General features: G+C 47.6%; 1 protein-coding gene across 2 annotated transcripts in view; it reads left to right on the top strand.

Moving 5' to 3' along the window:
* The window catches only part of LOC138663208 (zinc finger protein 773-like), a 35,792-nt gene extending 26,052 nt beyond the window's left edge, over positions 1-9,740 (top strand). Inside the window, exon 7 of one of the 2 annotated variants that reach the window (XM_069749368.1) lies at positions 8,305-9,740. In XM_069749368.1, coding sequence (XP_069605469.1) covers positions 8,305-9,305 — 1,001 coding nt within the window. In that variant the 3' untranslated portion in view covers positions 9,306-9,740. Of the gene's footprint in view, positions 1-8,301 lie in introns of both variants that reach the window. The other variant, XM_069749367.1, reaches the window with a different exon arrangement.
* Positions 9,741-25,185: the final 15,445 nt, after the last annotated feature.

The following is a 25,185-nucleotide window of genomic DNA, read 5'->3' as shown; positions in this document are numbered from 1 at the left end:
GTTCAGTGTGTGCAAGGAGCATAATTAAGAGTCACCTTTTCCTTGTGCAGCATTAATGCAACTGCCAATGTTATGACCTGGTGGTTAGGAGCACCCGACCTGATAGTTAAACTCATACAGGACAAGCTCTGGGATATGGGAGCTCTGCTGACCGCAAGCCCTAATCCTATCGCACACACTAAAAATAGCCGTGGAGCGCTCCTGACGCTCCCTAGGCGCCTCGTCACAGCCTAAGGACTAGCTAGCCCTAGAGATAGAAAATAAAGCCTACCTTGCCTCAGAGAAATTCCCCAAAGGAATAGGCAGCCCCCCACATATAATGACTGTGAGTAAAGATGAAAGTCACAAACGCAGAAATGAAACAGGTTTCAGCAAAGGGAGGCCAGACTTACTAAATAGACAGAGGATAGGAAAGGTAACTTTGTGATCAGCACAAAAACCTACAAAAGACCACGCAGAGTGTGCAAAAAAGACCTCCGCACCGACTCACGGTGCGGAGGGGCCACTCTGCCTCCCAGAGCTTCCAGCAAGCAAGACAAAATCATGATAACCAGCTGGACAAGAAAACAGTGAACAAATAATGACTATCAGGAACTTAGCTTCTGCAGGAGAAGGCAGGTCACCAGAGAGATCCAGGAGCGAACTGAACCAATGCAAAAACATTGACAGCTGGCATGGAGTAACAATCTGAGAGGAGTTAAATAGAGCAGCCAACCAAAGGATAAACCACGTCACCTGTGTAAGGAACCTCAGAAGCAGCAGCTTCACTCATAGCCACCAGAGGGAGCCCATAGACAGAACTCGCCGAAGTACCGTTCACGACCACAGGAGGGAGTTCGACAACAGAATTCACAACACGCCAAGCTGACACAACAACAGACATTAACCTGCCTCCAGTGCAGGCTTCGGCCTACACTCTGCTCCTCCTGGATTCCCTGGGCTTCAACACCGTCAGTTGTTGCCCAGAAGTGCTGGCTGCACAGAGAAAAACACACGCTCGCGTGTCAGTGGGGTTCAGTAACGCCAGCTGTTCCCCTGCTGTGTATCCGGCAACGTGTCCAGCGACCGCCAAGCTGGCACAACAACAGACATTAACCTGCCTCCAGTGCAGGCTTCGGCCTACACTCTGCTCCTCCTGGATTCCCTGGGCTTCAACACTGTCAGTTGTTGCCCGGAAATGCTGGCTGCACAGAGAAAAACACTTGTTCATGTGTCAGTGGGGTTCAGTAACGCCAGCTGTTCCCCTGCTGTGTATCCGGCAACGTGTCCAGTGACCACCAAGCTCGCACAACAAGACATTAACCTGCCTCCAGTGCAGGCTTCGGCCTACACTCTGCTCCTCCTGGATTCCCTGGGCTTCAACACCGTCAGATGTTGCCCGGAAGTGCTGGCTGCACAGAGAAAAACACTCGCTCATGTGTCAGTGGGGTTCAGTAATGCCAGCTGTTCCCCTGCTGTGTATCCGGCAACGTGTCCAGCAACCTACAAGCTGGCACAACAACAGACATTAACCTGCCTCCAGTGCAGTCTTCGGCCTACACTCTGCTCCTCCTGGATTCCCTGGGCTTCAACACCGTCAGTTGTTGCCCGGAAGTGCTGGCTGCACAGAGAAAAACACTCGCTCACGTGTCAGTGGGGTTCAATGACGTCAGCTGCTCCCCTGCTGTGTATCTGGCAACGTGTCCAGCGACCGCCAAGCTGGCACAACAACAGACATTAACCTGCCTCCAGTGCAGGCTTCGGCCTACACTCTGCTCCTCCTGAATTCCCTGACCTTCAACACCGTCAGTTGTTGCCCGGAAGTGCTGGCTGCACAGAGAAAAACACTCACTCATGTGTCAGTGGGGTTCAGTAACGCCATCTGTTCCCCTGCTGTGTATCCAACAACGTGTCCAACAACCGCCAAGCTGACACAACAGACATTTACCTGCCTCCAGTGCAGGCTTCGGCCTACACTCTGCTCCTCCTGGATTCCCTGGGCTTCAACACCGTCAGTTGTTGCCTGGAAGTGCTGGCTGCACAGTGAAAAACACTCGCTCATGTGTCAGTGGGGTTCAGTAACGCCAGCTGTTCCCCTGCTGTGTATCCGGCAACGTGTCCAGCGACCTCCAAGCTGGCATAACAGACATTCACCTGCCTCCAGTGCAGGCTTCAGCCTACACTCTGCTCCTCCTGGATTCCCTGGGCTTCAACACCGTCAGTTGTTGCCCAGAAGTGCTGGCTGCACAGAGAAAAACACACGCTTGCGTGTCAGTGGGGTTCAGTAACGCCAGCTGTTCCCCTGCTGTGTATCCGGCAACGTGTCCAGCGACCGCCAAGCTGGCACAACAACAGACATTAACCTGCCTCCAGTGCAGGCTTCGGCCTACACTCTGCTCCTCCTGAATTCCCTGACCTTCAACACCGTCAGTTGTTGCCCGGAAGTGCTGGCTGCACAGAGAAAAACACTCACTCATGTGTCAGTGGGGTTCAGTAACGCCATCTGTTCCCCTGCTGTGTATCCAACGTGTCCAACAACCGCCAAGCTGACACAACAGACATTTACCTGCCTCCAGTGCAGGCTTCGGCCTACACTCTGCTCCTCCTGGATTCCCTGGGCTTCAACACCGTCAGTTGTTGCCTGGAAGTGCTGGCTGCACAGTGAAAAACACTCGCTCATGTGTCAGTGGGGTTCAGTAACGCCAGCTGTTCCCCTGCTGTGTATCCGGCAACGTGTCCAGCGACCTCCAAGCTGGCATAACAGACATTCACCTGCCTCCAGTGCAGGCTTCAGCCTACACTCTGCTCCTCCTGGATTCCCTGGGCTTCAACACCGTCAGTTGTTGCCCAGAAGTGCTGGCTGCACAGAGAAAAACACACGCTTGCGTGTCAGTGGGGTTCAGTAACGCCAGCTGTTCCCCTGCTGTGTATCCGGCAACGTGTCCAGCGACCGCCAAGCTGGCACAACAACAGACATTAACCTGCCTCCAGTGCAGGCTTCAGCCTACACTCTGCTCCCAGGATTCCCTGGGCTTCAACACATCAGTTGTTGCCCGGAAGAGCTGGCTGCACAGAGAAAAACACTCGCTCATGTGTCAGTGGGGTTCAGTAATGTCAGCTACTCCCCTGCTGTGTATCCGGCAACGTGTCCAGCGACCGCCAAGCTCGCACAACAACAGACATTAACCTGCCTCCAGTGCAGGCTTCGGACTACACTCTGCTCCTCATGGATTCCCCGGGCTCCAAAACCACCAGTTGCTGCCCGGAAGTGCTGTATGCACAGTCAACACTTGCTGCCATGTTATTGGGGTTCAGTAATGTCAGCTGATCCCCAGCTGTGTATCTGGCAAATTCGCCTGCTCCCTCCAGAGTAAGACGATAACAGATATTAAACTTGCTCCAATTAGGCCTCGGCCTTCACTATGCTTTTAGCATTGTCCCTGGGCTCCAACACCACCAGTTGCTGCCCGTAAGTGCTGTCTGCACAGTCAAAAGTCGCTCCTCTGTTATTGGGGTTCAGTAACGCCAGCTGCTCCCCTGCTGTGTGTGCGGCAATAACACAAGTCTGCTCCTCCTGCTGTCCCTGGGCTCCAACACTGCCAGTTGCTGCCCAGAAGTGCTGTCTGCACAGTCAACAGTCGCTCCTCTGTTATTGGGGTTCAGTAATGCCAGCTGCTCTCCTGCTGTGTGTGCGGCAATAACACAATTCTGCTCCTCCTGCTGTCCCTGGGCTCCAACACCGCCAGTTGCTGCCCGGAAGTGCTGTCTGCACAGTCAACAGTTGCTCCTCTGTTATTGGGGTTCAGTAACATCAGCTGATCCCCAGCTGTGTATCCGGCAATGTGCCCTGCGACCGTCACGCTGACACAACAACAGATATTAAACTTCCTCGAGTGCAGGCTTCGGCCTACACTCTGCTCCTCCTACTGTCCCTGGGCTCCAACATCGCCAGTTGCTGCCCGTAAGTGCTGTCTGCACAGTCAACAGTCGCTCCTCTGTTATTGGGGTTCAGTAACGCCAGCTGCTCCCCTGATGTGTGTGCGGCAATAACACGTCTGCTCCTCCTGCTGGCCCTGGGCTCTAACACTGCCAGTTGGTGCCTGGAAGTGCTGTCTGCACAGTCTACAGTCGCTCCTCTGTTATTGGGGTTCAGTAACGCCAGCTGCTCCCCTGCTGTGTGTGTGGCAATAACACAAGTCTGCTCCTCCTGCTGACCCTGGGCTCCAACACCGCCAGTTGCTGCCCGTAAGTGCTGTCTGCACAGTCAACAGTCGCTCCTCTGTTATTGGGGTTCAGTAACGCCAGCTGCTCCCCTGTTGTGTGTGCGGCAATAACACAAGTCTGCTCCTCCTGCTGTCCCTGAGCTCCAACACCGCCAGTTGAACTTGCTCCAATTAGGCTTCAGCCTACACTATGCTTTTAGCATTGGCCCTGGGCTCCAACACCGCCAGTTGCTGCCCAGAATTGCTGTCTGCACAGTTAACACTTGCTGCCGTGTTATTGGGGTTCAGTAACGTCAGCTGATCCCCAGCTGTGTATCCGGCAAATTCACCTGCTCCCTCCAGAGTAAGACGATAACAGATATTAAACTTGCTCCAATTAGGCCTCGGCCTACACTATGCTTTTAGCATTGACCCTGGGCTCCAACCCCGCCAGTTGCTGCCCAGAATTGCTGTCTGCACAGTTAACACTTGCTGCCGTGTTATTGGGGTTCAGTAACGTCAGCTGATCCCCAGCTGTGTATCCAACAATGTGTCCTGCGACCGTCACGCTGACACTACAACAGCAATTAAGGGGAACCTGTCCCCCCCAGGCGGTTGTAACTGAAAGAGCCACCTTGTTCAGCACTAATGCTGCACAAGGAACAGGTGGCTCTTTTAGTTATGCTCCTTGCAAACGCTGCACTTAACACTTATAAAATATGTGTCCCCTCATACCGTGATACCGTCCCGGAGGTGGTACTTTCCTTCGTAATGAGACGCAGCACAGCCGGCATTCATACCCCCTTGTCTCCGGGCGCCGCCGCCTCAGCGTTGTTTGAATCTGTCACAGAGCCTGCGCTGTTATGTTTAACCTTGGGCATGCGCAGTTAGCGCTGCCCGTCCTCTGACAGCATTTGATGTCAGGCTGACTGCGCCTGTGCAGCCGCGCTGCCCGATATCCCACCCCGCAGTGTCTTCTGATTTAGTCACACTGCGGGGCTGGGATTCATGGGCATGCACAGTGCATATCTTCGCTTCTCACTCATCTCCTTCTGCTTTTCTCAGACTGTGTGGCATCACGGCCGTGGCATGTGAAGAAGGCGGAAGGAGATGAGTGAGAGGTGAAGATATGCACTGCGCATGCCCATGAATCCCAGCCCCACAGTGTGACTAAATCAGAAGACACTGCGGGGCGGGATCTCGGGCAGCGCGGACGCATAGGCGCAGTCAGCCTGACACCAAATGATGTCAGAAGACGGGCAGCGCTAACTGCGCATGGCCAAGGTTTAACACAACAACGCAGGCTCCGTGACAGATTCAAACAATGCTGAGGAGGCAGCGCCCGGCACCAAAGGGGTATGAATGCCAGCTGGGCTGCATCTCATTATGAAGGTAAGTCGCACCTCCGGGACGGTTTCCCGGTATCAGGGGACACATTTTATAAGTGTTTAGTTCAGCGTGTGCAAGGAGCATGATTAAAAGAGCCACCTTTTCCTTGTGCAGCGTTAGTGCTGCACAAAGTGGCTCTTTCAGTTGCTAAAGCCTGGCGCCTGGGTGGGGTTAAAGGTTCCCTTTCATCTTGCTCCAATTAGGCCTCAGCCTACACTCTGTTTGTCATGCAATCCCTGAGCTCCAACACCGCCAGTTGCTGCTCAGAAGTGTCTTTGGCACGGGTACTCCCTCCTGCACAGCCTGGTTCCAGCACCTTCAGCTGGTTCCAGGCAGAGCCTTTAGCTCAGGTGCCTCCTTCTGGGTATCCGAGTTCCACCAACCTCACTTGGTCCTTGGTAGTGCTTTGTGGCACGGGTACCTCCTGCTTAGTAACCGGGTTCCAGTACCGTCAGCTGGTCCTTGGTCGTGCCATTGGCTTTTCTACCTTCGGGTAGCCATCCGGGTTCCAGTATCGTCGGCTGGTTCTCGGCAGTGTCTTTTGCTATTGTACCTTCTGCTCCCCATCCTGGTTCCAGCACCGTCAGCTGGTTCCGGGCAGAGCCTTTGGCTTAGGTGCCTCCTTCTGGGTATCCGAGTTCCACCAATGTCAGGTGGTCCTTGGTAGTGCTTTGTGGCACGGGTACTTCCTGCTTAGTAACCACGTTCCAGTAACGTCAGCTGGTCCTCGGTAGTTCCATTGGCTCTTCTATCTTCGGGTAGCCATCCGGGTTCCAGTACCGTCAGCTGGTTCTCGGCAGTGTCTTTGGCACGGGTACTCCCTCCTGCCCAGCCTGGTTCCAGCAGCGTCAGCTGGTTCCGGGCAGAACCTTTGGCTTAGGTGCCTCCTTCTGGGTATCTGAGTTCCACCAACCTCAGGTGGTCCTTGGTAGTGCTTTGTGGCACGGGTACCTCCTGCTTAGTAACCGGGTTCCAGTACCGTCAGCTGGTCCTCGGTTGTGCCATTGGCTCTTCTACCTTCGGGTAGCCATCTGGGTTCCAGTACCATCAGCTGGTCCTCGGTCGTGCCATTGGCTCTTCTACCTTCGGGTAGCCATCCTGGTTCCAGCATCGTCAGCTGGTTCTGGGCAGAGCCTTTCAATTCTTGGGCAAGGGTGTCTATGATCCCCATAAAATATTTTTTTAAAATGTACCCCGATAGGGAAATGTTTGTCAGCCCATGCATTTAGTGTATGGGCATTATGAGTCTAGGAGACCCGCTCCTTTGTAATGGGACAGTATTTTAGGAGGCCCTCCTCCATGTTTCTTCCAAGGGGGGATTGAAGTGCGTGCAAGTTTGGGTCAAGGCGGCCCTTGCAATCAATGCATAAACAGTATGGCAGGACCAACAGAAGAATGTGAAGTGAATTTTACTGTGGCCATCCAGTACCTGGGTTCAAAGTATTCTTGGTATGCATATGACTTGACAGCAGGGCAGGCCTTGCATTCAATGCAACATTTTTTTCAGGAAGACCTCCTGTACCTCTCGTGAAAGGGGTATTGTGGTGCGTCATAATTTTTGGCACCCCAGCCACTCACTTCATAGGCAATAACAGTATAGGAGACCCAATGTTTAATAATGGCCCTTTAAGAATATTAATGCCACCTGATGCCCCTCTAAAAATAGGCCCTGTGACTTTGAGTCCCTCCTTCATAAATAAAAAAAGATCTGTCTCCTAATGTTTCGCACACCACATGGCCAGCAACGGTTGTTAAATGTGACAATGACATTTTCCCAGTGAATGCATTTGTATTGGTTGGAAGCAATGTTAAAGTTGAAAAAAGCATTAAAAATGCTGCTTGTGAACATAGCCCAATTGGTGGATGAACATTTTGGTCTGGGGTTAATTATTTTGCCTTATATACAAGTCATTACCCTGGAAAGGATGTACCTATTTCCCAGCAAAAACCACTTTGGTTTTGTTTTTGTATGTTTTTTGGTGCACCTGTAAAAATGGGGTGAAACTCTGATAACATTGCTTACAGCTGTGACCTAGGAGTCAGAAATGCTTTCAGGGGCAATCCCCATGATGTTCCTGTGTCATTTCTGCAGTGTTTCCATTATTTTCATACGCTTCTAGATTTTAAAAGGACCCCCGGGGGATCGCGGTAAACATACTCGAGTTTCCCATAGCCTTACATTGGGCTGGTTGCTCGGGTCGAGAACCCGAGTATTCCAATTTGCTTGACCCGAGCAACGAGCTCCCAAGCATTTTAGTGCTCGCCCATCACTAGTTATAATGGAGGAGTGAATATTTTGACTCCACAGCCACTTTCCAGAAATTAACACGCAGTGGATGTTGGAGAGTGAAAATTACACATTTGCTATTTTATTACCCAACACATAGCGCCCAGATTGTGCTCCAGTAGACACAGACCGTAAATTAAGTGGATTCTTCTCACTATAATATTGCTAAAGACAGGGATCCTAAATATTATTTGAGCACACTGTAAGACTCAGAAGTGAGAGAGGATTTTGCTGGATTGGTTTATTGAAACCCCGTTGCTTTTCAACAGCCTTTGAGCCACTAATAGTGTGGGAACCTCTGTTTTTCCATTGACAGATGATGACCTGAGTGGGGACTTATTTTTTTACATAGCTTGCCATTTGCATGGACAGTTTAAGTAGAAATGTTCAAAAATATAAAACTCAAAGATATTTTATTAAAAAATAATAATTGTTTTTTCTTAGCAGATGACTGTACCAGGAGATCAGAGGGACAACTAACATCTTCAATTTTTAAATCAGATGATCTTGAGATCCTACAAGATACTTCTGAAATGAATGCTATTACTCCAGATACACCATCATCCCCGCACAGCAAAGATATGTCAGCTGATCCTATGAAACAGGTCCCATCTTCTGATTCATTACCAACTACTAAGGAAAATCAATGTCACAAAATTGACAATAAAAAACAAACTGCTCCTAATGCAAAGAAGTCATTTTCATGTTCAGAATGTGGAAAATATTTTAATTGCAAATCACATTTAGTTACTCACCAGAGAATTCACACAGGAGCTAAACCTTTTTCATGTTCAGAATGTTGGAAACGTTTTACAGATAAATCAAATCTTATCAAACATCAGAGAACTCACACAGGGGAAAAGCCTTTTTCCTGTTCAGAATGTACAAAATGTTTTAAATGGAAAATACATCTTGATCGCCATCAAAGAACTCACACAGGGGAGAAGCCTTTTTCCTGTTCAGAATGTGGGAAATGTTTTAACAATAAATCAGATTGTGTTAAGCACCAGAGAATCCACACAGGGGAGAAGCCTTTTTCATGTTCAGAATGTGCGAAATGTTTTAAATGGAAAATAAATCTTGATCGCCATCAGAGAACTCACACAGGGGAGAAGCCTTTTTCCTGTTCAGAATGTGGGAAATGTTTTAACACTAAATCAAATTGTGTTAAGCACCAGAGAATCCACACAGGGGAGAAGCCTTTTTCATGTTCAGAATGTGGGAAATGTTTTAAATGGAAAATAAATCTCGATTGCCATCAGAGAAATCACACAGGGGAGAAGCCTTTTTCCTGTTCGGAATGTGGGAGATGTTTTAACACTAAATCAGATTGTGTAAAGCACCAGAGAATCCACACAGGGGAGAAGCCTTTTTCCTGTTCAGAATGTGGCAAATGTTTTAACACTAAATCAAATTGTGTTAAGCACCAGAGAATCCACACAGGGTAGAAGCCTTTTTCATGTTCAGAATGTTGGAAATGTTTTTAAATGGAAAATAAATCTTGATCGCCATCAGAGAAATCACACAGGGGAGAAGCCTTTTTCCTGTTTGGAATGTGGGAAATGTTTTAACCTGAAATCGGTTCTTGATAGCCACCAGAGAGCTCACACAGGGGAGTAGCCTTTTTCCTGTTCAAAATGTGGGAAATGTTTTAAATGGAAAATAAATCTTGATCACCATCAAAGAATCCACACAGGGGAGAAGCCTTTTTCATGTTCAGAATGTGCGAAATGTTATAAATGGAAAATAAATCTTGATTGCCATCAGATAAATCACACAGGGGAGAAGCCTTTTTCCTGTTCGGAATGTGGGAAATGTTTTAACACCAAATCAGATTGTGTTAAGCACCAGAGAATCCACACAGGGGAGAAGCCTTTTTCCTGTTCAGAATGTGGGAAATGTTTTAACACTAAATCAAATTGTGTTAAGCACCAGAGAATCCACACAGGGTAGAAGCCTTTTTCATGTTCAGAATGTGGGAAATGTTTTTAAATGGAAAATAAATCTTGATTGCCATCAGAGAAATCACACAGGGGAGAAGCCTTTTTCCTGTTTGGAATGTGGGAAATGTTTTAACCTGAAATCGGTTCTTGATAGCCACCAGAGAGCTCACACAGGGGAGAAGCCTTTTTCCTGTTCAAAATGTGGGAAATGTTTTAAATGGAAAATAAATCTTGATCACCATCAAAGAATCCACACAGGGGAGAAGCCTTTTTCATGTTCAGAATGTGGGAAATGTTTTAAATGGAAAATAAATCTTGATCACCATCAAAGAATCCACACAGGGGAGAAGCCTTTTTCATGTTCAGAATGTGCGAAATGTTTTAAATGGAAAATAAATCTTGATCGCCATCAGAGAACTCACACAGGGGAGAAGTCTTTTTCCTGTTCAGAATGTGGGAAATGTTTTAACAATAAATCAGATTGTGTTAAGCACCAGAGAATCCACACAGGGGAGAAGCCTTTTTCATGATCAGAATGTGCGAAATGTTTTAAATGGAAATGAAATCTTGATCGCAATCAGAGAACTCACATGGGGAGAAGCCTTTTTCCTGTTCAGAATGTGGGAAATGCTTTAACCGGAAAGCTCATCTTGTTAGACATCAGAGCAGTCACACCGAGGAAAAGACGTTTTCATGTTCTTAATGTGGGACATCAGAGACTTCACATAGGGGAGAAGCCTTTTTTATGTTCAGAATGTTGGAATAATTTTAACCAAAATTGGATCCTCTTAAAGGGGTTGTCTCTTTATTCCAAATTTAAAACTATACCCATAATTCACACCCTGAAGGATAGTCAGAAGGTGATTAATAGATGAAACATGTACCCCACTGTAGGAGTACTCACTCAGGTTTGGCAGGAGGCACGTTCCTTTAAAAGTTCATGTGGGTTTATTGCTTCATTATCCCAGAAGCAAAAACAGAAAGTAAACAACATTGAGATCAGGTAAAACAAAACACAAAATGTCCTTAGCAGGGCTCTGCTCCAACAGGCCTATGGTCACACATCCTTGGGTAATGTAAAATACTCAGGCTTGGGCTGGAGCCACACACACAGGAGGCCTTCTCCCTTCCAACACACAGACCACGTGCCAAACAGCCTCCATTATGTAGGCTGTAACCACACCCAGAGGTGAGGTATGTGGGTAGCCAGATCCACCTATCTCTCATAGATACCCACAATGATCCTCCTAGTGCTTACATGCACTAAAAAATACTCTGGGTTACATAACAGAGAGCAACCATCTCTATGACCCATACCTCCCATCTACTACGCAGCCACTAACCTCCTTATACCACATTTCAGTATATAAAGTGAGGTGACGTATACACACTCACTCTCCAAGCCTCTTATTTCTACTAGTTTCATCGTCCTCTCCAAAGGCGACTCATCAGGAGACTTTATTTAATATTGACCTATATTCAAGCGAGACTAGACAAAAAAACCCTAAAATCATGTATCATGTTATCCGAATCAGTCAGAAAACTAGCCACATAAAGGCAGATCCCAGACTTCAAACTATATACTTTGTAAGTTTATAAGCCACTCCAGTGGCGGTCAGTCAAGAATAGAAAGTATGTGAAGGTACAGTATAATTGTGTTTTTTTTCTCTTATAGGTACTGCCCTAGTGTGGTATTGTAATAGCTGTCAGTTAGTAGTGCAGACAAATTGTCCCAGACTAAACTCAGTTTTTACAAAAATAGATCAAGGGGATCACAGTCAATAGAAAAAGGTCCTCAGAAAAATAATTCAATAAGATAGACTAATCTGGGGACTACTGGAGATGAATGCCAAAATTAAATTTTAATATTTGATAGAATGACCAGTCATACAATGTACCAACGCTTCGACTATAAGGCCTTTGTCAAGGTAGTTATCTATATGATGGTGTAGAGGATTAAACTGATAGTACTACTTCACAACCCTCGTATCTTCCTTATCCCACAACCCCAAACAGTTGTTCAACACTTTTAACTCCCTCCTCCGCCCACCACTGCCCCCTCCGAGTTCCCTAATTGTTGCCGAGGACTTTGCCACGCACTTCAAAAATAAGATAGACCAAACAAGGCAAGTCTTTGTTGTCCAACCACCACAACCCCTTTGTATGCCAGACCAATGCCCAAACCCCATAACTTCACTCTCCAAAATCTCTGAAGGGGAGCTTGCTCATCTTTCCAAATCACACCTCACCACTTGTGCACTTGACCCCATCCCACCTCCTCACCACCACACTAATCCCATCCCTAACCCATCTCTTCAACCTTTCACTAACTTCTGGTACCTTCCCTTCTGCCTTCAAACATGCCACAATCACACCTATCCTCAAAAAGCCATCCCTTGACCCAAGCGCTATGTCCAGCTATCGCCCCATATCTTTGCTCCCATTTGCTTCCAAACTCCTTGAGCAGCATGTCCATGCTGAACTTTCCTCTCACTTTGCATCTAACTCTCTCTTCGACAACCTACAATCTGGTTTCCGTCCCCACAATTCCACTGAGACTGCCCTGACCAAAATTACTAACGACTTACTTACAGCCAAAGCTAACAGACAATTCTCTATACTCCTCCTCCTTGACCTGTCCTCTGTCTTCGACACAGTTGACCACTGACTCCTACTACAGATCCTCTCTTCTTTTGGTGTCAAAGAGGTTGCCCTATCTTGGATCTCCTCATACCTTGCCAACCGCACATTTAGCGTTTCCTACTCTCATACTACCTCTTCATCTCGCCCCCTCTCTGTTGGAGTCCCCCAAGGCTCTGTCCTAGGACCCTTACTCTTCTCAATCTATACACTTGGCCTGGGACAACTCATAAGGTCCTATGGCTTCCAGTACCATCTATATGCCGATGACACTCAGATCTACCTCTCTGGCCCAGATGTCACCTCTCTGCTCTCCAGAATCCCAGAGTTTCTATCGGCCATATCCTCCTTCTCCTCTCGCTTCCTCAAGCTCAATGTGGACAAATCTGAACTCATTATCTTTCCTCCATCACGCATATCTTCCCTACCTGATCTATCTATCAAAATAAATGAAATTACACTTTCCCCTGTCCCCAAAATCCGCTGCCTCGGAGTAACCCTTGACTCTGCCCTGTCCTTCAAACCGCACATCCAAGCTCTCGCCACCTCCTGTCGCCTCCAGCTCAAAAATATTTCCAGAATCCGTCCTTTCCTCAACCCACACTCTACCAAAATGCTCGTGCATGCCCTAATCATCTCCCGCCTCGACTACTGCAACATACTCCTCTGTGGCCTACCTTCTAACACTCTCGCACCCCTCCAGTCTATCCTTAACTCTGCTGCCCGACTAATTAATCTCTCTCCTTGCTACACTCCTGCTTCACCTCTTTGCAAATCCCTTCACTGGCTCCCAATTTCCCAGCGTATCCAGTTTAAACTAATAACACTGACCTACAAAGCCATCCATAACCTTTCTCCTCCGTATATTTCCACACTAATCTCAATATCTTCCCTCACGTAATCTCCGGTCCTCCCAAGACCTCCTCCTTTTCTCCTCCTCCAAGTCTTCTCCCGAATATCACCCGTCCTCTGGAATTCAGTGCCCCAACACATCCGGTTATCCACTACTTTTGGATCCTTCAAAAGTAACCTGAAAACCCACCTCTTCAAGGAAGCTTACAGCCTGTAAAGACCACACGGCCACCTCATCACCATTGGAGCTACTGCAACCTTCGACCTCCTGTCTCCTTCCCCATAATCCTGTCGAATGTAAGCCCGCAAGGGCAGGGTCCTCTTCCCTCTGTACCAGTCTGTCATTGTTAGTTTTGTTTACTGTAAGTGATATTTTTATTTTGATGTAACCCCTTCTCATGTACAGCACCATGGAATTAATGGTGCTATATAAATAAATAAATAATAATAATAGTATAGCAGTGTGGATACCGGAGTAAGCCTCTATACCTCATCACTATAGTGGCTTACTCCGGGATCCACACAGCTATACTATCAGTTTAATCCTCTGCACCGTCATACAGATATCTACCTTGTCAAAAGCCTTATAGTCGAAACGTTGGTACATTGTATGACTGGTCATTCTATCAAATATTAAAATTTAATTTTGGCATTGATCTCCAGTAGTCCTCAGATTAGTCTATCTTAAACTCAGTTTTCAGGCGGCCCAATATATACCACTCAGAGAACACTTACCTGCTCCAAAGATCATTACCAGCTTCTAACTAATGGCCATGCTACAGTCACTCAGGGAATAAGTGCAATATCAATATAAAGACAAGGGATATGTGCAACAGTAATGTCTGGAAGATCTGTGCAATTATTTAGTATGAATATGGAAATTATCTCTGGAGCACTTAAGTGCTCAATGAGCGGTATATACTGTATTTTCACATACTGTCTATTCCTGACACTGGAGTGGCTTATAAACTTATGAAGTACAGTATATAGTTTGAAGTCTGTGGTCTGCCTATATGGGTTGAACTAGATGACCTTAAAGTCTTCCTTCAACCTTAAAAACTATATTATATATGGCTAGTTTTCTGACTGTTTGGAATAACATGATACATGATTTTAGGGTTTTCTTCGTCTAGTCTCACTTGAATATAGGTCAATATTAAATAGTCTCCTCTCTTCTTTGGTGAGGATGATGAAACCCGTAGAAATGAGAAGCTTGGAGAGTGAGTGTGTATACATCACCACTAGGGTTGAGCGACTTTTCCTTTTTTTGGGTCGAGTCGGGTTTTGCGAAACCCAACTATCTCAAAAGTCGACGAGTGAAATCGGCCAATTTTCTCGAAAAGTCGGGGATCGACCGAAACACGAAACCCAATGCAAGTCAATGGGGAAGCATAGTCGGCAGTGAGTGGGGGCCGGGAAAACACCTACAGTGCCCATTTTAATGGCAAAAACATCCATTCTTGGTACTGAAGCTTGTCAATCTTAATTTACCTTATAATTATAGTTAGGCATTGGAAATTGGGGGTCATTTGGCTAAAGTTGTGGGGGGTAGGGCTGGTTCAAGTATTTAGTGGGCCCAGGAAATGTGGACCACGTCACGGCAGTGGATCAGGGAGAGGTAAGTATTTTAACTTTGCAAGTGCTGTGATCCTGAGCAAGCAGGGGGGGCCCACTCGTTGGCACTGGCACAGGGCCCCTCAAAGTACGGCGGTGTGTTTGCACGGCGGGGGCGCCTCCCACCGGCAGAGACACTTTTGCGTACTATGAGGGGCCCTGTGCCAGTGACGTCGCCCCCACCTGATGAAGGAACCTGCACTTTCATCTGCACCTTACTCTTTGTCCCTGTGTAAGGTGGTATAGTATGCGGGAAGGGGAACCTGACTTTCAGCAGGGTCACATTCTGGCTGTGTAGCGTGCACGGGGAATGTAGCGTTCTGTGTTATGATCCGGTGGTTAGGACAAATAATGGACCTGATTGTTACTGATTAAAAGGACGAACTCTGGGACGTGGGAACTCTGCTGACCGCAATCCCTAAACCTATCAAAACACACTAGAAATAGCCGTGGATTGCGCCTAACGCTCCCTATGCAACTCGGCACAGCCTAAGAAACTAGCTAGCCCTGAAGATAGAAATATAAAGCCTACCTTGCCTCAGAGAAATTCCCCAAAGGAAAAGGCAGCCCCCCACATATAATGACTGTGAGCAAAGACGAAAATACAAACACAGAGATGAAATAGATTTAGCAAAGTGAGGCCCGACTTACTGAACAGACCGAGGATAGTAAAGGTTACTTTGCGGTCAGCACAAAAACCTACAAAAGGCCACGCAGAGAGTGCAGGGAAAAATACCTTCCACACCGACTAACGGTGCGGGAGGCGCCCCTCTGCGTCCCAGAGCTTCCAGCAAGCAAGGCAATATTGACAAAAGCAAGCTGGACAGAAAAAATAGCAAACAAGCAAAATAGCACAGAGGAACTTAGCTTCTGCTGGAGCAACAGGAACTCAGAACGATCCAGGAGCGAACTAGAGCCATAGTACAACATTGACAGCTGGCATGGGGCAAAGATCTAAGTGGAGTTAAATAGAGCAGCCCACTAACGAATTAGCCTAGTCACCTGTGGAAGGAAACTCAGAAACACCCACAGGCACCAGAGAAAGTCCATGGACAGAACCAGCCGAAGTACCATTCATGACCACAGGAGGGAGCCCGACAACAGAATTCACAACAGTTCTGGGTCAATGTACCAGCAGACTCATCTTTCACTGGCTGGGCAATTGGCAGGATGAGGAGGAAACACAGATATAGGCCCAAATAATAAAGTGGGCTAAATGCAGTTCAAAATTGGTAACAGGACTAACCAGGGGGCATTGCTTTGTTCAGTGGAGTACAACTGTAATGAGAGGCTGACACAGTGAGTAGGCCCAAATCAGTAAGTAGGCTAAATGCAGTTCAAAATTGGTAACAGAAGTAATCAGGCGGCACTGGTTTGTTCAGTGGAGGAGAACAGCAAGGAGCGGCAGACACCGTTAGTAGGGCCAACAAAACAAGTAGGCCAAATACAGTGTTATATTAAAAACAATTTAACGAGAGCCTGAAGATAGAAGCTAGGGAAAGGCAACCTGGAGAACACCTTGGAGCGGAAGACACAGTTTGTAGAACCCAGACCCAACTTGTAGGCCTAATGCAGTGTTGTTTCAACAACTACTTAACAAGAGCATGAAGATAGAAGCTATGGAGAGGCAACCTGGAGAACACCTTGGAGCGGCAGACACCGTCTCTACAACCCAGACCCAACTTGTAGGCCTAATGCAGTGTTGTTTCAACAACTACTTAACAAGAGCATGAAGATAGAAGCTAGGGAGAGGCAACCTGGAGACCACCTTGGAGCGGCAGACACCGTCTCTACAACCCAGACCCAACTTGTAAGCCTAATGCAGTGTTGTTTCAACAACTACTTAACAAGAGCATGAAGATAGAAGCTATGGAGAGGCAACCTGGAGAACACCTTGGAGCGGCAGACACCATCTCTACAACCCAGACCCCACTTGTAGGCCTAATGCAGTGTTGTTTCAACAACTACTTAACAAGAGAATGAAGATAGAAGCTAGGGAGACACAACCTGGAGACCACCTTAGAGCGGCAGACACCGTCTCTACAACCCAGACCCAACTTGTAGGCCTAATGCAGTGTTGTATCAACAACTACTTAACAAGAGCATGAAGATAGAAGCTAGGGAGAGGCAACCTGGAGAACACCTTGGAGCTTCAGACACAGTTTGTAGACCCCAACGAAACTTGTGGCCCCAATGCAGTTTTAAAATTCCGACAGGCTGAAAACCAGACAATTGCAGCTCATTTTCTTTTTTTAAGAGGACAGCTGTATTGAGTGGCGCAGACAGACATTGCTAGTAGGCCTTACAACACAAAGTTGGTCTAAAAAAGGTTACATGGGTATAAGGGCAGCATTGGTGTGGCCAGCGGAGGACAATTTGAAGGAGGGACCGCAGACAGACTTAGTAGGCCTAAGATAAATAAATTAGGCTCAATGCAGCTTCGATTATGTGGTAGGGGTACACAGGCAGCATTGCTGTGGCCAGCGGAGGACAATTTGAAGGAGGGACCGCAGACAGACTTAGTAGGCCTAAAATAAATAAATTAGGCTCAATGCAGCTTCGATTACGTGGTAGGGGTACACAGGCAGCATTGGTGTGGTCAGCGGAGGACAATTTGAAGGAGGGACCGCAGACAGACTTAGTAGGCCTAAAATAAATAAATTAGGCTCAGTGCAGCTTCGATTATGTGGTAGGGGTACACAGGCAGCATTGGTGTGGTCAGCGGAGGACAATTGGAAGGAGGGACCGCAGACAGACTTAGTAGGCCTAAAATAAATAAATTAGGCTCAATGCAGCTTCGATTATGTGGTAGGGGTACACAGGCAGCATTGATGTGGTCAGCGGAGGACAATAGGAAGGAGGGACCGCAGACAGACTTAGTAGGCCTAAAATAAATAAATTAGGCTCAATGCAGCTTCGATTATGTGATAGGGGTACAGACAGCATTGGTGTGGTCAGCGGAGTTCTTTTGGAAGGAGTGTCTGACACAGTACTCCCAAAAAATAAACAGATGTTAATGTCTCGCAAAACAACAAAACAAACAAAAAAAAGGGTGGCATACTTAGGTACAGGGGTGGGCTCCTCTGCTGACTTTCAGACATAGTAATTTGCTGCAAAGTATTTACTGGTGTAAATATAGGACACGGCCCCTGACTATTTTAACTAGCATCATACATGTCAACAAATTGGTATTGTCAGTGCCAGGTATTGAAAGATTTCAGCGCATAGACTAAACATTGGTGGAGCTGTGAGAGATAATTTTGCAAGTGGTAGAGCACTGTTTGAGCTGGGGGGATGGATACTCTTGTGGCTGGCAGTACAGGCCCAGGGCCCCTCATGTTACAATGGTGTGTCTGAAATAGGATGCGCGCCACCACCGCCAGAGACACTTCATTGTACTATGAGGGACCCAGTGGCAGTGCCGTCGACCAAAAGTGGACACACCCACCTCTTCAGACAAACGGCACTCTCATGGGTGCTTGCACCAAGTGGCGAGACCACGGCCCCATGGGGGGAGTTAGCCCATTTTGGGAGGTGTAAACATGTCGTATGCTGGACAAACAGCAGCTGCAAATTAAGAGATTGGAACAGTCAGTAAGACCAGTCCACAAGCAAGACCTTTTTATAGGAAAGCTAGGTGTCAGCCAAGAAAGGTGGGGCAAAATAATTAGAAATCCATGAGTGGTTCATGTTAATGAAGGTTAGATCATCAACATTTTGCGTAGCCAGACAAGTCCTTTTTTCGGTCAATATTGAACCAGCAGCACTGAATACTCTTTCTTATAGCACACTAGCTGCTGGGCAAGCAAGCTCCTGCAATGCATATTCTGCCAGGTGTCTATTTTGGATGCCCAGTAATCAAATGGGAATGACGGGTGAGGGAGAACATCGATAAGGGATGAAAAATAGTAACCATACTGGACAAATGTTGTCTCCTGTCACTTTGAATTGATGCTACAGTACCTGTCCTGTCTGCGGTCATTGCAAAATCACTCCACAACCTGGTCAGAAAACCCCTCTGTCCAACGCCACTTCTGATTTGTGCACCTCTAACACCTCTGCCCTGTTGCCCCCGGCAGCTCGTGTGAGAACCATCACCGGCGCTGTGTGCTGGGAATGCCTGAATCAAACGGTCAACAAAAGTTGTTTGTTTGGTTGCCAATATTTGTTCGAGGTTCTCATGTGGCATGATATTTTGCAATTTGCTTTTATAGCGAGGATCAAGGGGGCAGGCCAACCAGTAATCGTCACCGGTCATCATTTTTATAATGCGTGGGTCCCTTTTGAGGATACGCAAGGCATAATCCGCCATGTGGGCCAATGTTCCAGTTGTCAAATCTGCGCTTGTGCTGGGTTGAGGGTCAGTTTCTGGCAAATCAACGTCACTTGTCTCCCTCAAAAACCCTGAACCCGGCCTTGCTACGCCACCAGTTTCTATTGCCCCCTGAGAAGCTTCCTCATCCAAACAATACTCATCCCCATCATCCTCCTTGTCCTCCTCCTCTTCGCCCACCACCTCGTCCTGTAGACTGTCCTGAACAGACAATGTCTGACTGTCATCAAGACTTCCCTCGTCCTCGGCTGCAGACGCCTGCTCCTTTATATGCATCAAACTTTGCATCAGCAGACGCCTTAAGGGGATGCTCATGCTTATTATGGCATTGTCTGCACTAACCAGCCGTGTGCATTCCTCAAAACACTGAAGGACTTGACACAGGTCTTGTAGCTTCGACCACTGCACACCTGACAACTCCATGTCTGCCATCCAACTGCCTGCCCGTGTATGTGTATCCTCCCACAAATACATAACAGCACACCTCTGTTCACAGTCTCTGAACCATGTGCAGTGTGGAGTTCCACCTTGTTGCAACGTTGAGGATTAGGCGATGCTGGGGAAGGTTCAAAGACCGCTGATGGTTCTGCATATGGTTGGAGTGTACGGGCGAACGGCGGATATGCGAGCAAAGTCTGCGCACTTTGAGGAGCAGGTCGGGTAACCCCGGATAACTTTTCAGGAAGCACTGCACCACCAGGTTTAAGGTGTGAGCCAGGCAAGGAATGTGTTTCAGTTGTGAAAGGGCTATGGCAGCCGTAAAATTCCTTCCGTTATCACTCACTACCTTGCCTGCCTCAAGATGTACAGTGCCCAGCCATGACTGAGTTTCTTTCTGCAAGAACTCGGACAGAACTTCCGCGGTGTGTCTGTTGTCGCCCAAACACTTCATTGCCAATACAGCCTGCTGACGCTTGCCACTAGCTGTTCCATAATGGGACACCTCGTGTGCTACAGTGGCAGCTGCGGATGGAGTGGTCGTGCGACTGCGGTCTGTGGACGAGCTCTCGCTTCTGCAGGAGGAGAAGGAGGAGGGGGGCCAACGCCTACAGCCAACTGTTTCCTAGACCGTGGGCTAGGCAGAACTGTCCCAATATTGCTGTCCCCTGTGGACCCTGCATCCACCACATTAACCCAGTGTACCGTGATGGAAACGTAACGGCCCTGGCCATGCCTACTGGTCCATGCATCTGTTGTCAGATGCACCTTTGTACTCACAGATTGCCTGAGTACATGGACGATGCGATCTTTTACATGCTGGTGGAGGGCTGGGATGGCCTTTCTTGAAAAGAAGTATCGACTGGGTAGCTCGTAGTGTGGTACAGCGTAGTCCATCAGGGCTTTGAAAGCTTCGCTTTCAACTAACCGGTAGGGCATCATCTCTAACGAGATTAGTCTAGCAATGTGGGCGTTCAAACCCTGTGTACGCGGATGCAAGGATGAGTACTTCCCTTTCCTAACGAGAGTCTCATGTAGGGTGAGCTGGACTGGAGAGCTGCAGATGGTGGAACTAGCGGGGGTGCCGGTGGACATGGCAGACTGAGAGAGGGTTGGAGATGGTATTCTTGCTGGTGCCCTACATACAGTGTTTCCTACCACGAACCTGGTGATTCCCTGACTGCTTTGGCCTTGCGACAAAACCTCCACATTTAGTGCAGGTGGTGCGGTAAACGGTGGGCTTACAGTGAGGGAAGGGATGTAGCGTTGCTGACTAGCTTCATTGTGAGAGGGTGCAACAACATTAAGGGACGTTTGGTAGTTAGTCCAGGCTTGCAAGTGCATGGTGTTTAAATGTCTACGCATGCAACTTGTATTTAGACTTTTAACATTCTGACCTCTGCTGAAGGTCCTTGAACATTTTTTACAGATGACTTTGCGCTGATCATTTGGATCTTGTCTAAAAAAATGCCAGACTGCACTCTTCCTACTCTCGGATACCTTTTCAGGCATTGCACACTGAGTTTCTTTAACCGGATGGCCACGCTGTCCTACAACTGGTTTTGGTTTTGCCACACGTTTTTGGCCAGATACGGGCCTGCCAGATGGAACCTGTTGTGAATTCTGTGGTCAAGCTCCCTCCTGTGGTCATGAGTGGTACTTCGGCTGGTTCTGTCTATGAGCTTCCTCTGGTGGATGTGAGTGGGGCTGCGGCTTCTGAGTTCCCTTCCTCAGGTGACGAGGTTAAGTCATTAGGTGCTGCTCTATTTAACTCCACCTAGTTCTTTGTTCCTGGCCTCCAGTCAATGTTCCAGTATTGGTCTTGCTCTCTCTCCTGGATCGTTCTTGTGGCCTGTCTGCCCTGCATAAGCTAAGTTCTGCTTGTGTTACTTTTGTTTGCTATTTTTTCTGTCCAGCTTGCTATATTGGTTTGTCTTGCTTGCTGGAAGCTCTGGGACGCAGAGGGAGCACCTCCGTGCCGTTAGTCGGTGCGGAGGGTCTTTTTGCGCCCTCTGAGTGGTTGTTTGTAGGTTTTTGTGCTGGCCGCAAAGCTATCTTTCCTATCCTCGGTCTATTCAGTAAGTCGGGCCTCACTTTGCTAAAATCTATTTCATCTCTGTGTTTGTATTTTCATCTTTACTCACAGTCATTATATGTGGGGGGCTGCCTTTTCCTTTGGGGAATTTCTCTGAGGCAAGGTAGGCTTATTTTTCTATCTTCAGGGCTAGCTAGTTTCTCAGGCTGTGCCCGAGGCGCCTAGGTCTGGTCAGGAGCGCTCCATGGCTACCTCTAGTGTGGTGTGATAGGATTAGGGATTGCGGTCAGCAGAGTTCCCACGTCTCAGAGCTCGTCCTATGTTATTAGTAACTATCAGGTCACTTTGTGTGCTCTTAACCACCAGGTCCATTGTGTTTCTGAATCACCAGTTCATAACAGTACTGGAGGCCCAAAGTACTAATGCTTTTCAATAGAGGGAAAAGAGAAGTTCTGAGACCATTTTTTTTCTCTCTGCGCTGTGTTTTGTCTTTCTTTTCCCCTAGACATTTGGGTGGTTCAGGACACAGGTGTAGTGATGGACATTAAAGGTCTGTCTTCTTGTGTGGATCATCTCACTGCAAGAGTACAAAATATTCAAGACTTTGTGGTTCAGAATTCTATGTTAGAACCAAGAATTCCTATTCCAGATTTGTTTTCTGGAGATAGAGCTAAGTTTCTGAGTTTTAAAAATAATTGTAAACTGTTTCTGGCTTTGAAAGCCCGCTCCTCTGTTGACCCAGTTCAACAAGTTAAGATCATTATTTCTTTATTACGTGGCGACCCTCAAGACTGGGCATTTTCCCTTGCGCCAGGAGATCCTGCATTATGTAATATTGATGTGTTTTTTCTGGCGCTCGGATTGCTTTATGATGAACCTAATTCAGTGGATCAGGCAGAGAAAAATTTGCTGGCTCTGTGTCAGGGTCAGGATGAGGTAGAGGTATATTGTCAGAAGTTTAGGAAGTGGTCTGTGCTCACTCAATGGAATGAATGTGCGCTGGCAGCAATTTTCAGAAAGGGTCTCTCTGAAGCCCTTAAGGATGTCATGGTGGGATTTCCTATGCCTGCTGGTCTGAATGGAGTCTATGTCTTTGGCCATTCAGATTGATCGACGCTTCCGTGAGCGTAAAACTGTGCACCATTTGGCGGTATTACCTGAGCATAAACCTGAGCCTATGCAATGTGATAGGACTTTGACCAGAGCTGAACGGCAAGAACACAGACGTCGGAATGGGCTGTGTTTTTACTGTGGTGATTCCACTCATGCTATCTCCGATTGTCCTAAGCCCACTAAGCGGTTCACTAGGTCTGCCACCATTGGTACGGTACAGTCGAAATTTCTTTTGTCCGTTACTTTGATCTGCTCTTTGTCATCCTATTCTGTTATGGCATTTGTGGATTCAGGCGCTGCCCTGAATTTGATGGACTTGGAGTTTGCTAGGCGCTGTGGGTTTTTCTTGGAGCCCTTGCAGTATCCTATTCCATTGAGAGGAATTGATGCTACGCCTTTGGCCAAGAATAAGCCTCAATACTGGACCCAGCTGACCATGTGCATGGCTCCTGCGCATCAGGAGGATATTCGCTTTTTGGTGTTGCATAATCTGCATGATGTGGTCGTGTTGGGGTTGCCATGGCTACAAGTCCATAACCCAGTATTGGATTGGAAATCAATGTCTGTGTCCAGCTGGGGTTGTCAGGGGGTACATGGTGATGTTCCATTTCTGTGTATTTCGTCATCCGCCAATTCTGAGGTCCCAGAGTTCTTGTCGGATTACCGGGATGTATTTGATGAGCCCAAGTCCAGGGCCCTACCTCCGCATAGGGATTGCGATTGTGCTAACGATTTGATTCCTGGTAGTAAGTTTCCTAAGGGTCGACTGTTTAATTTGTCTGTGCCTGAGCACGCCGCTATGCGGAGTTACGTAAAGGAATCCTTGGAGAAGGGTCATATTCGCCCGTCGTAGTCCCCATTGGGAGCAGGGTTCTTTTTTTGTGGCCAAGAAGGATGGTTCGCTGAGACCTTGTATTGATTACCGCCTTCTAAATAAAATCACAGTCAAATTTCAGTACCCCTTGCCGCTGCTGTCTGATTTGTTTGCTCGGATTAAGGGGGCTAGTTGGTTCACTAAGATAGATCTTCGTGGTGCGTATAATCTTGTGCGTATTAAACAGGGCGATGAATGGAAAACAGCATTTAATACGCCCGAGGGCCATTTTGAGTACCTGGTTATGCCATTCGGGCTTTCTAATGCTCCATCAGTATTTCAGTCCTTTATGCATGACATCTTCCGAGAGTACCTGGATAAATTCCTGATTGTATACTTGGATGATATTTTGGTCTTCTCGGATGATTGGGAGTCTCACGTGAAGCAGGTTAGAATGGGGTTCCAGGTCCTGCGTGCGAATTCTTTGTTTGTGAAGGGGTCAAAGTGTCTCTTTGGTGTTCAGAAGGTTTCATTTTTGGGTTTCATTTTTTCCCCTTCTACTATCGAGATGGACCCTGTTAAAGTTCAGGCCATTTATGATTGGACTCAGCCGACATCTCTGAAGAGTCTGCAAAAGTTCCTGGGCTTTGCTAATTTTTATCGTCGCTTCATCAATAATTTTTCTAGTATTGCTAAACCGTTGACTGATTTAACCAAGAAGGGTGCTGATGTGGTCAATTGGTCTTCTGCTGCTGTGGAAGCTTTTCAGGAGTTGAAGCGTCGTTTTTCTTCTGCCCCTGTGTTGTGCCAACCGGATGTTTCGCTCCCGTTCCAGGTCGAGGTTGATGCTTCTGAGATTGGAGCAGGGGCTGTTTTGTCGCAAAGAAGTTCTGATGGCTCGGTGATAAAACCATGTGCCTTCTTTTCCAGGAAGTTTTCGCCTGCTGAGCGTAATTATGATGTTGGCAATCGAGAGTTGCTGGCCATGAAGTGGGCATTCGAGGAGTGGCGTCATTGGCTTGAAGGAGCTAAGCATCGCATGGTGGTCTTGACTGATCACAAGAACTTGACTTATCTTGAGTCTGCCAAACGGTTGAATCCTAGACAGGCTCGTTGGTCGCTGTTTTTCTCCCGTTTTGACTTTGTGGTTTCGTACCTTCCGGGCTCTAAAAATGTGAAGGCGGATGCCCTGTCTAGGAGTTTTGTGCCCGACTCTCCGGGTTTGCCTGAGCCGGCGGGTATTCTCAAAGAGGGGGTAATTTTGTCTGCCATCTCCCCTGATTTGCGGCGGGTGCTGCAAAAATTTCAGGCTAATAGACCTGACCGTTGCCCAGCGGAGAAACTGTTTGTCCCTGATAAATGGACGAGTAGAGTTATCTCTGAGGTTCATTGTTCGGTGTTGGCTGGTCATCCTGAAATCTTTGGTACCAGAGATTTGGTGGCTAGATCCTTTTGGTGGCCGTCTCTGTCACGGGATGTGCATTTGTTTGTGCAGTCCTGTGGGATTTGTGCTCGGGCTAAGCCCTGCTGTTCTCGTGCCAGTGGG

Source organism: Ranitomeya imitator, chromosome 2 (genome assembly GCF_032444005.1).
Source record: "Ranitomeya imitator isolate aRanImi1 chromosome 2, aRanImi1.pri, whole genome shotgun sequence".
Taxonomy (NCBI): domain Eukaryota; kingdom Metazoa; phylum Chordata; class Amphibia; order Anura; family Dendrobatidae; genus Ranitomeya; species Ranitomeya imitator.
The sequence above is the reverse complement of the archived record's forward strand: the minus strand, read 5'-3'. Positions and strand labels throughout refer to the sequence as shown.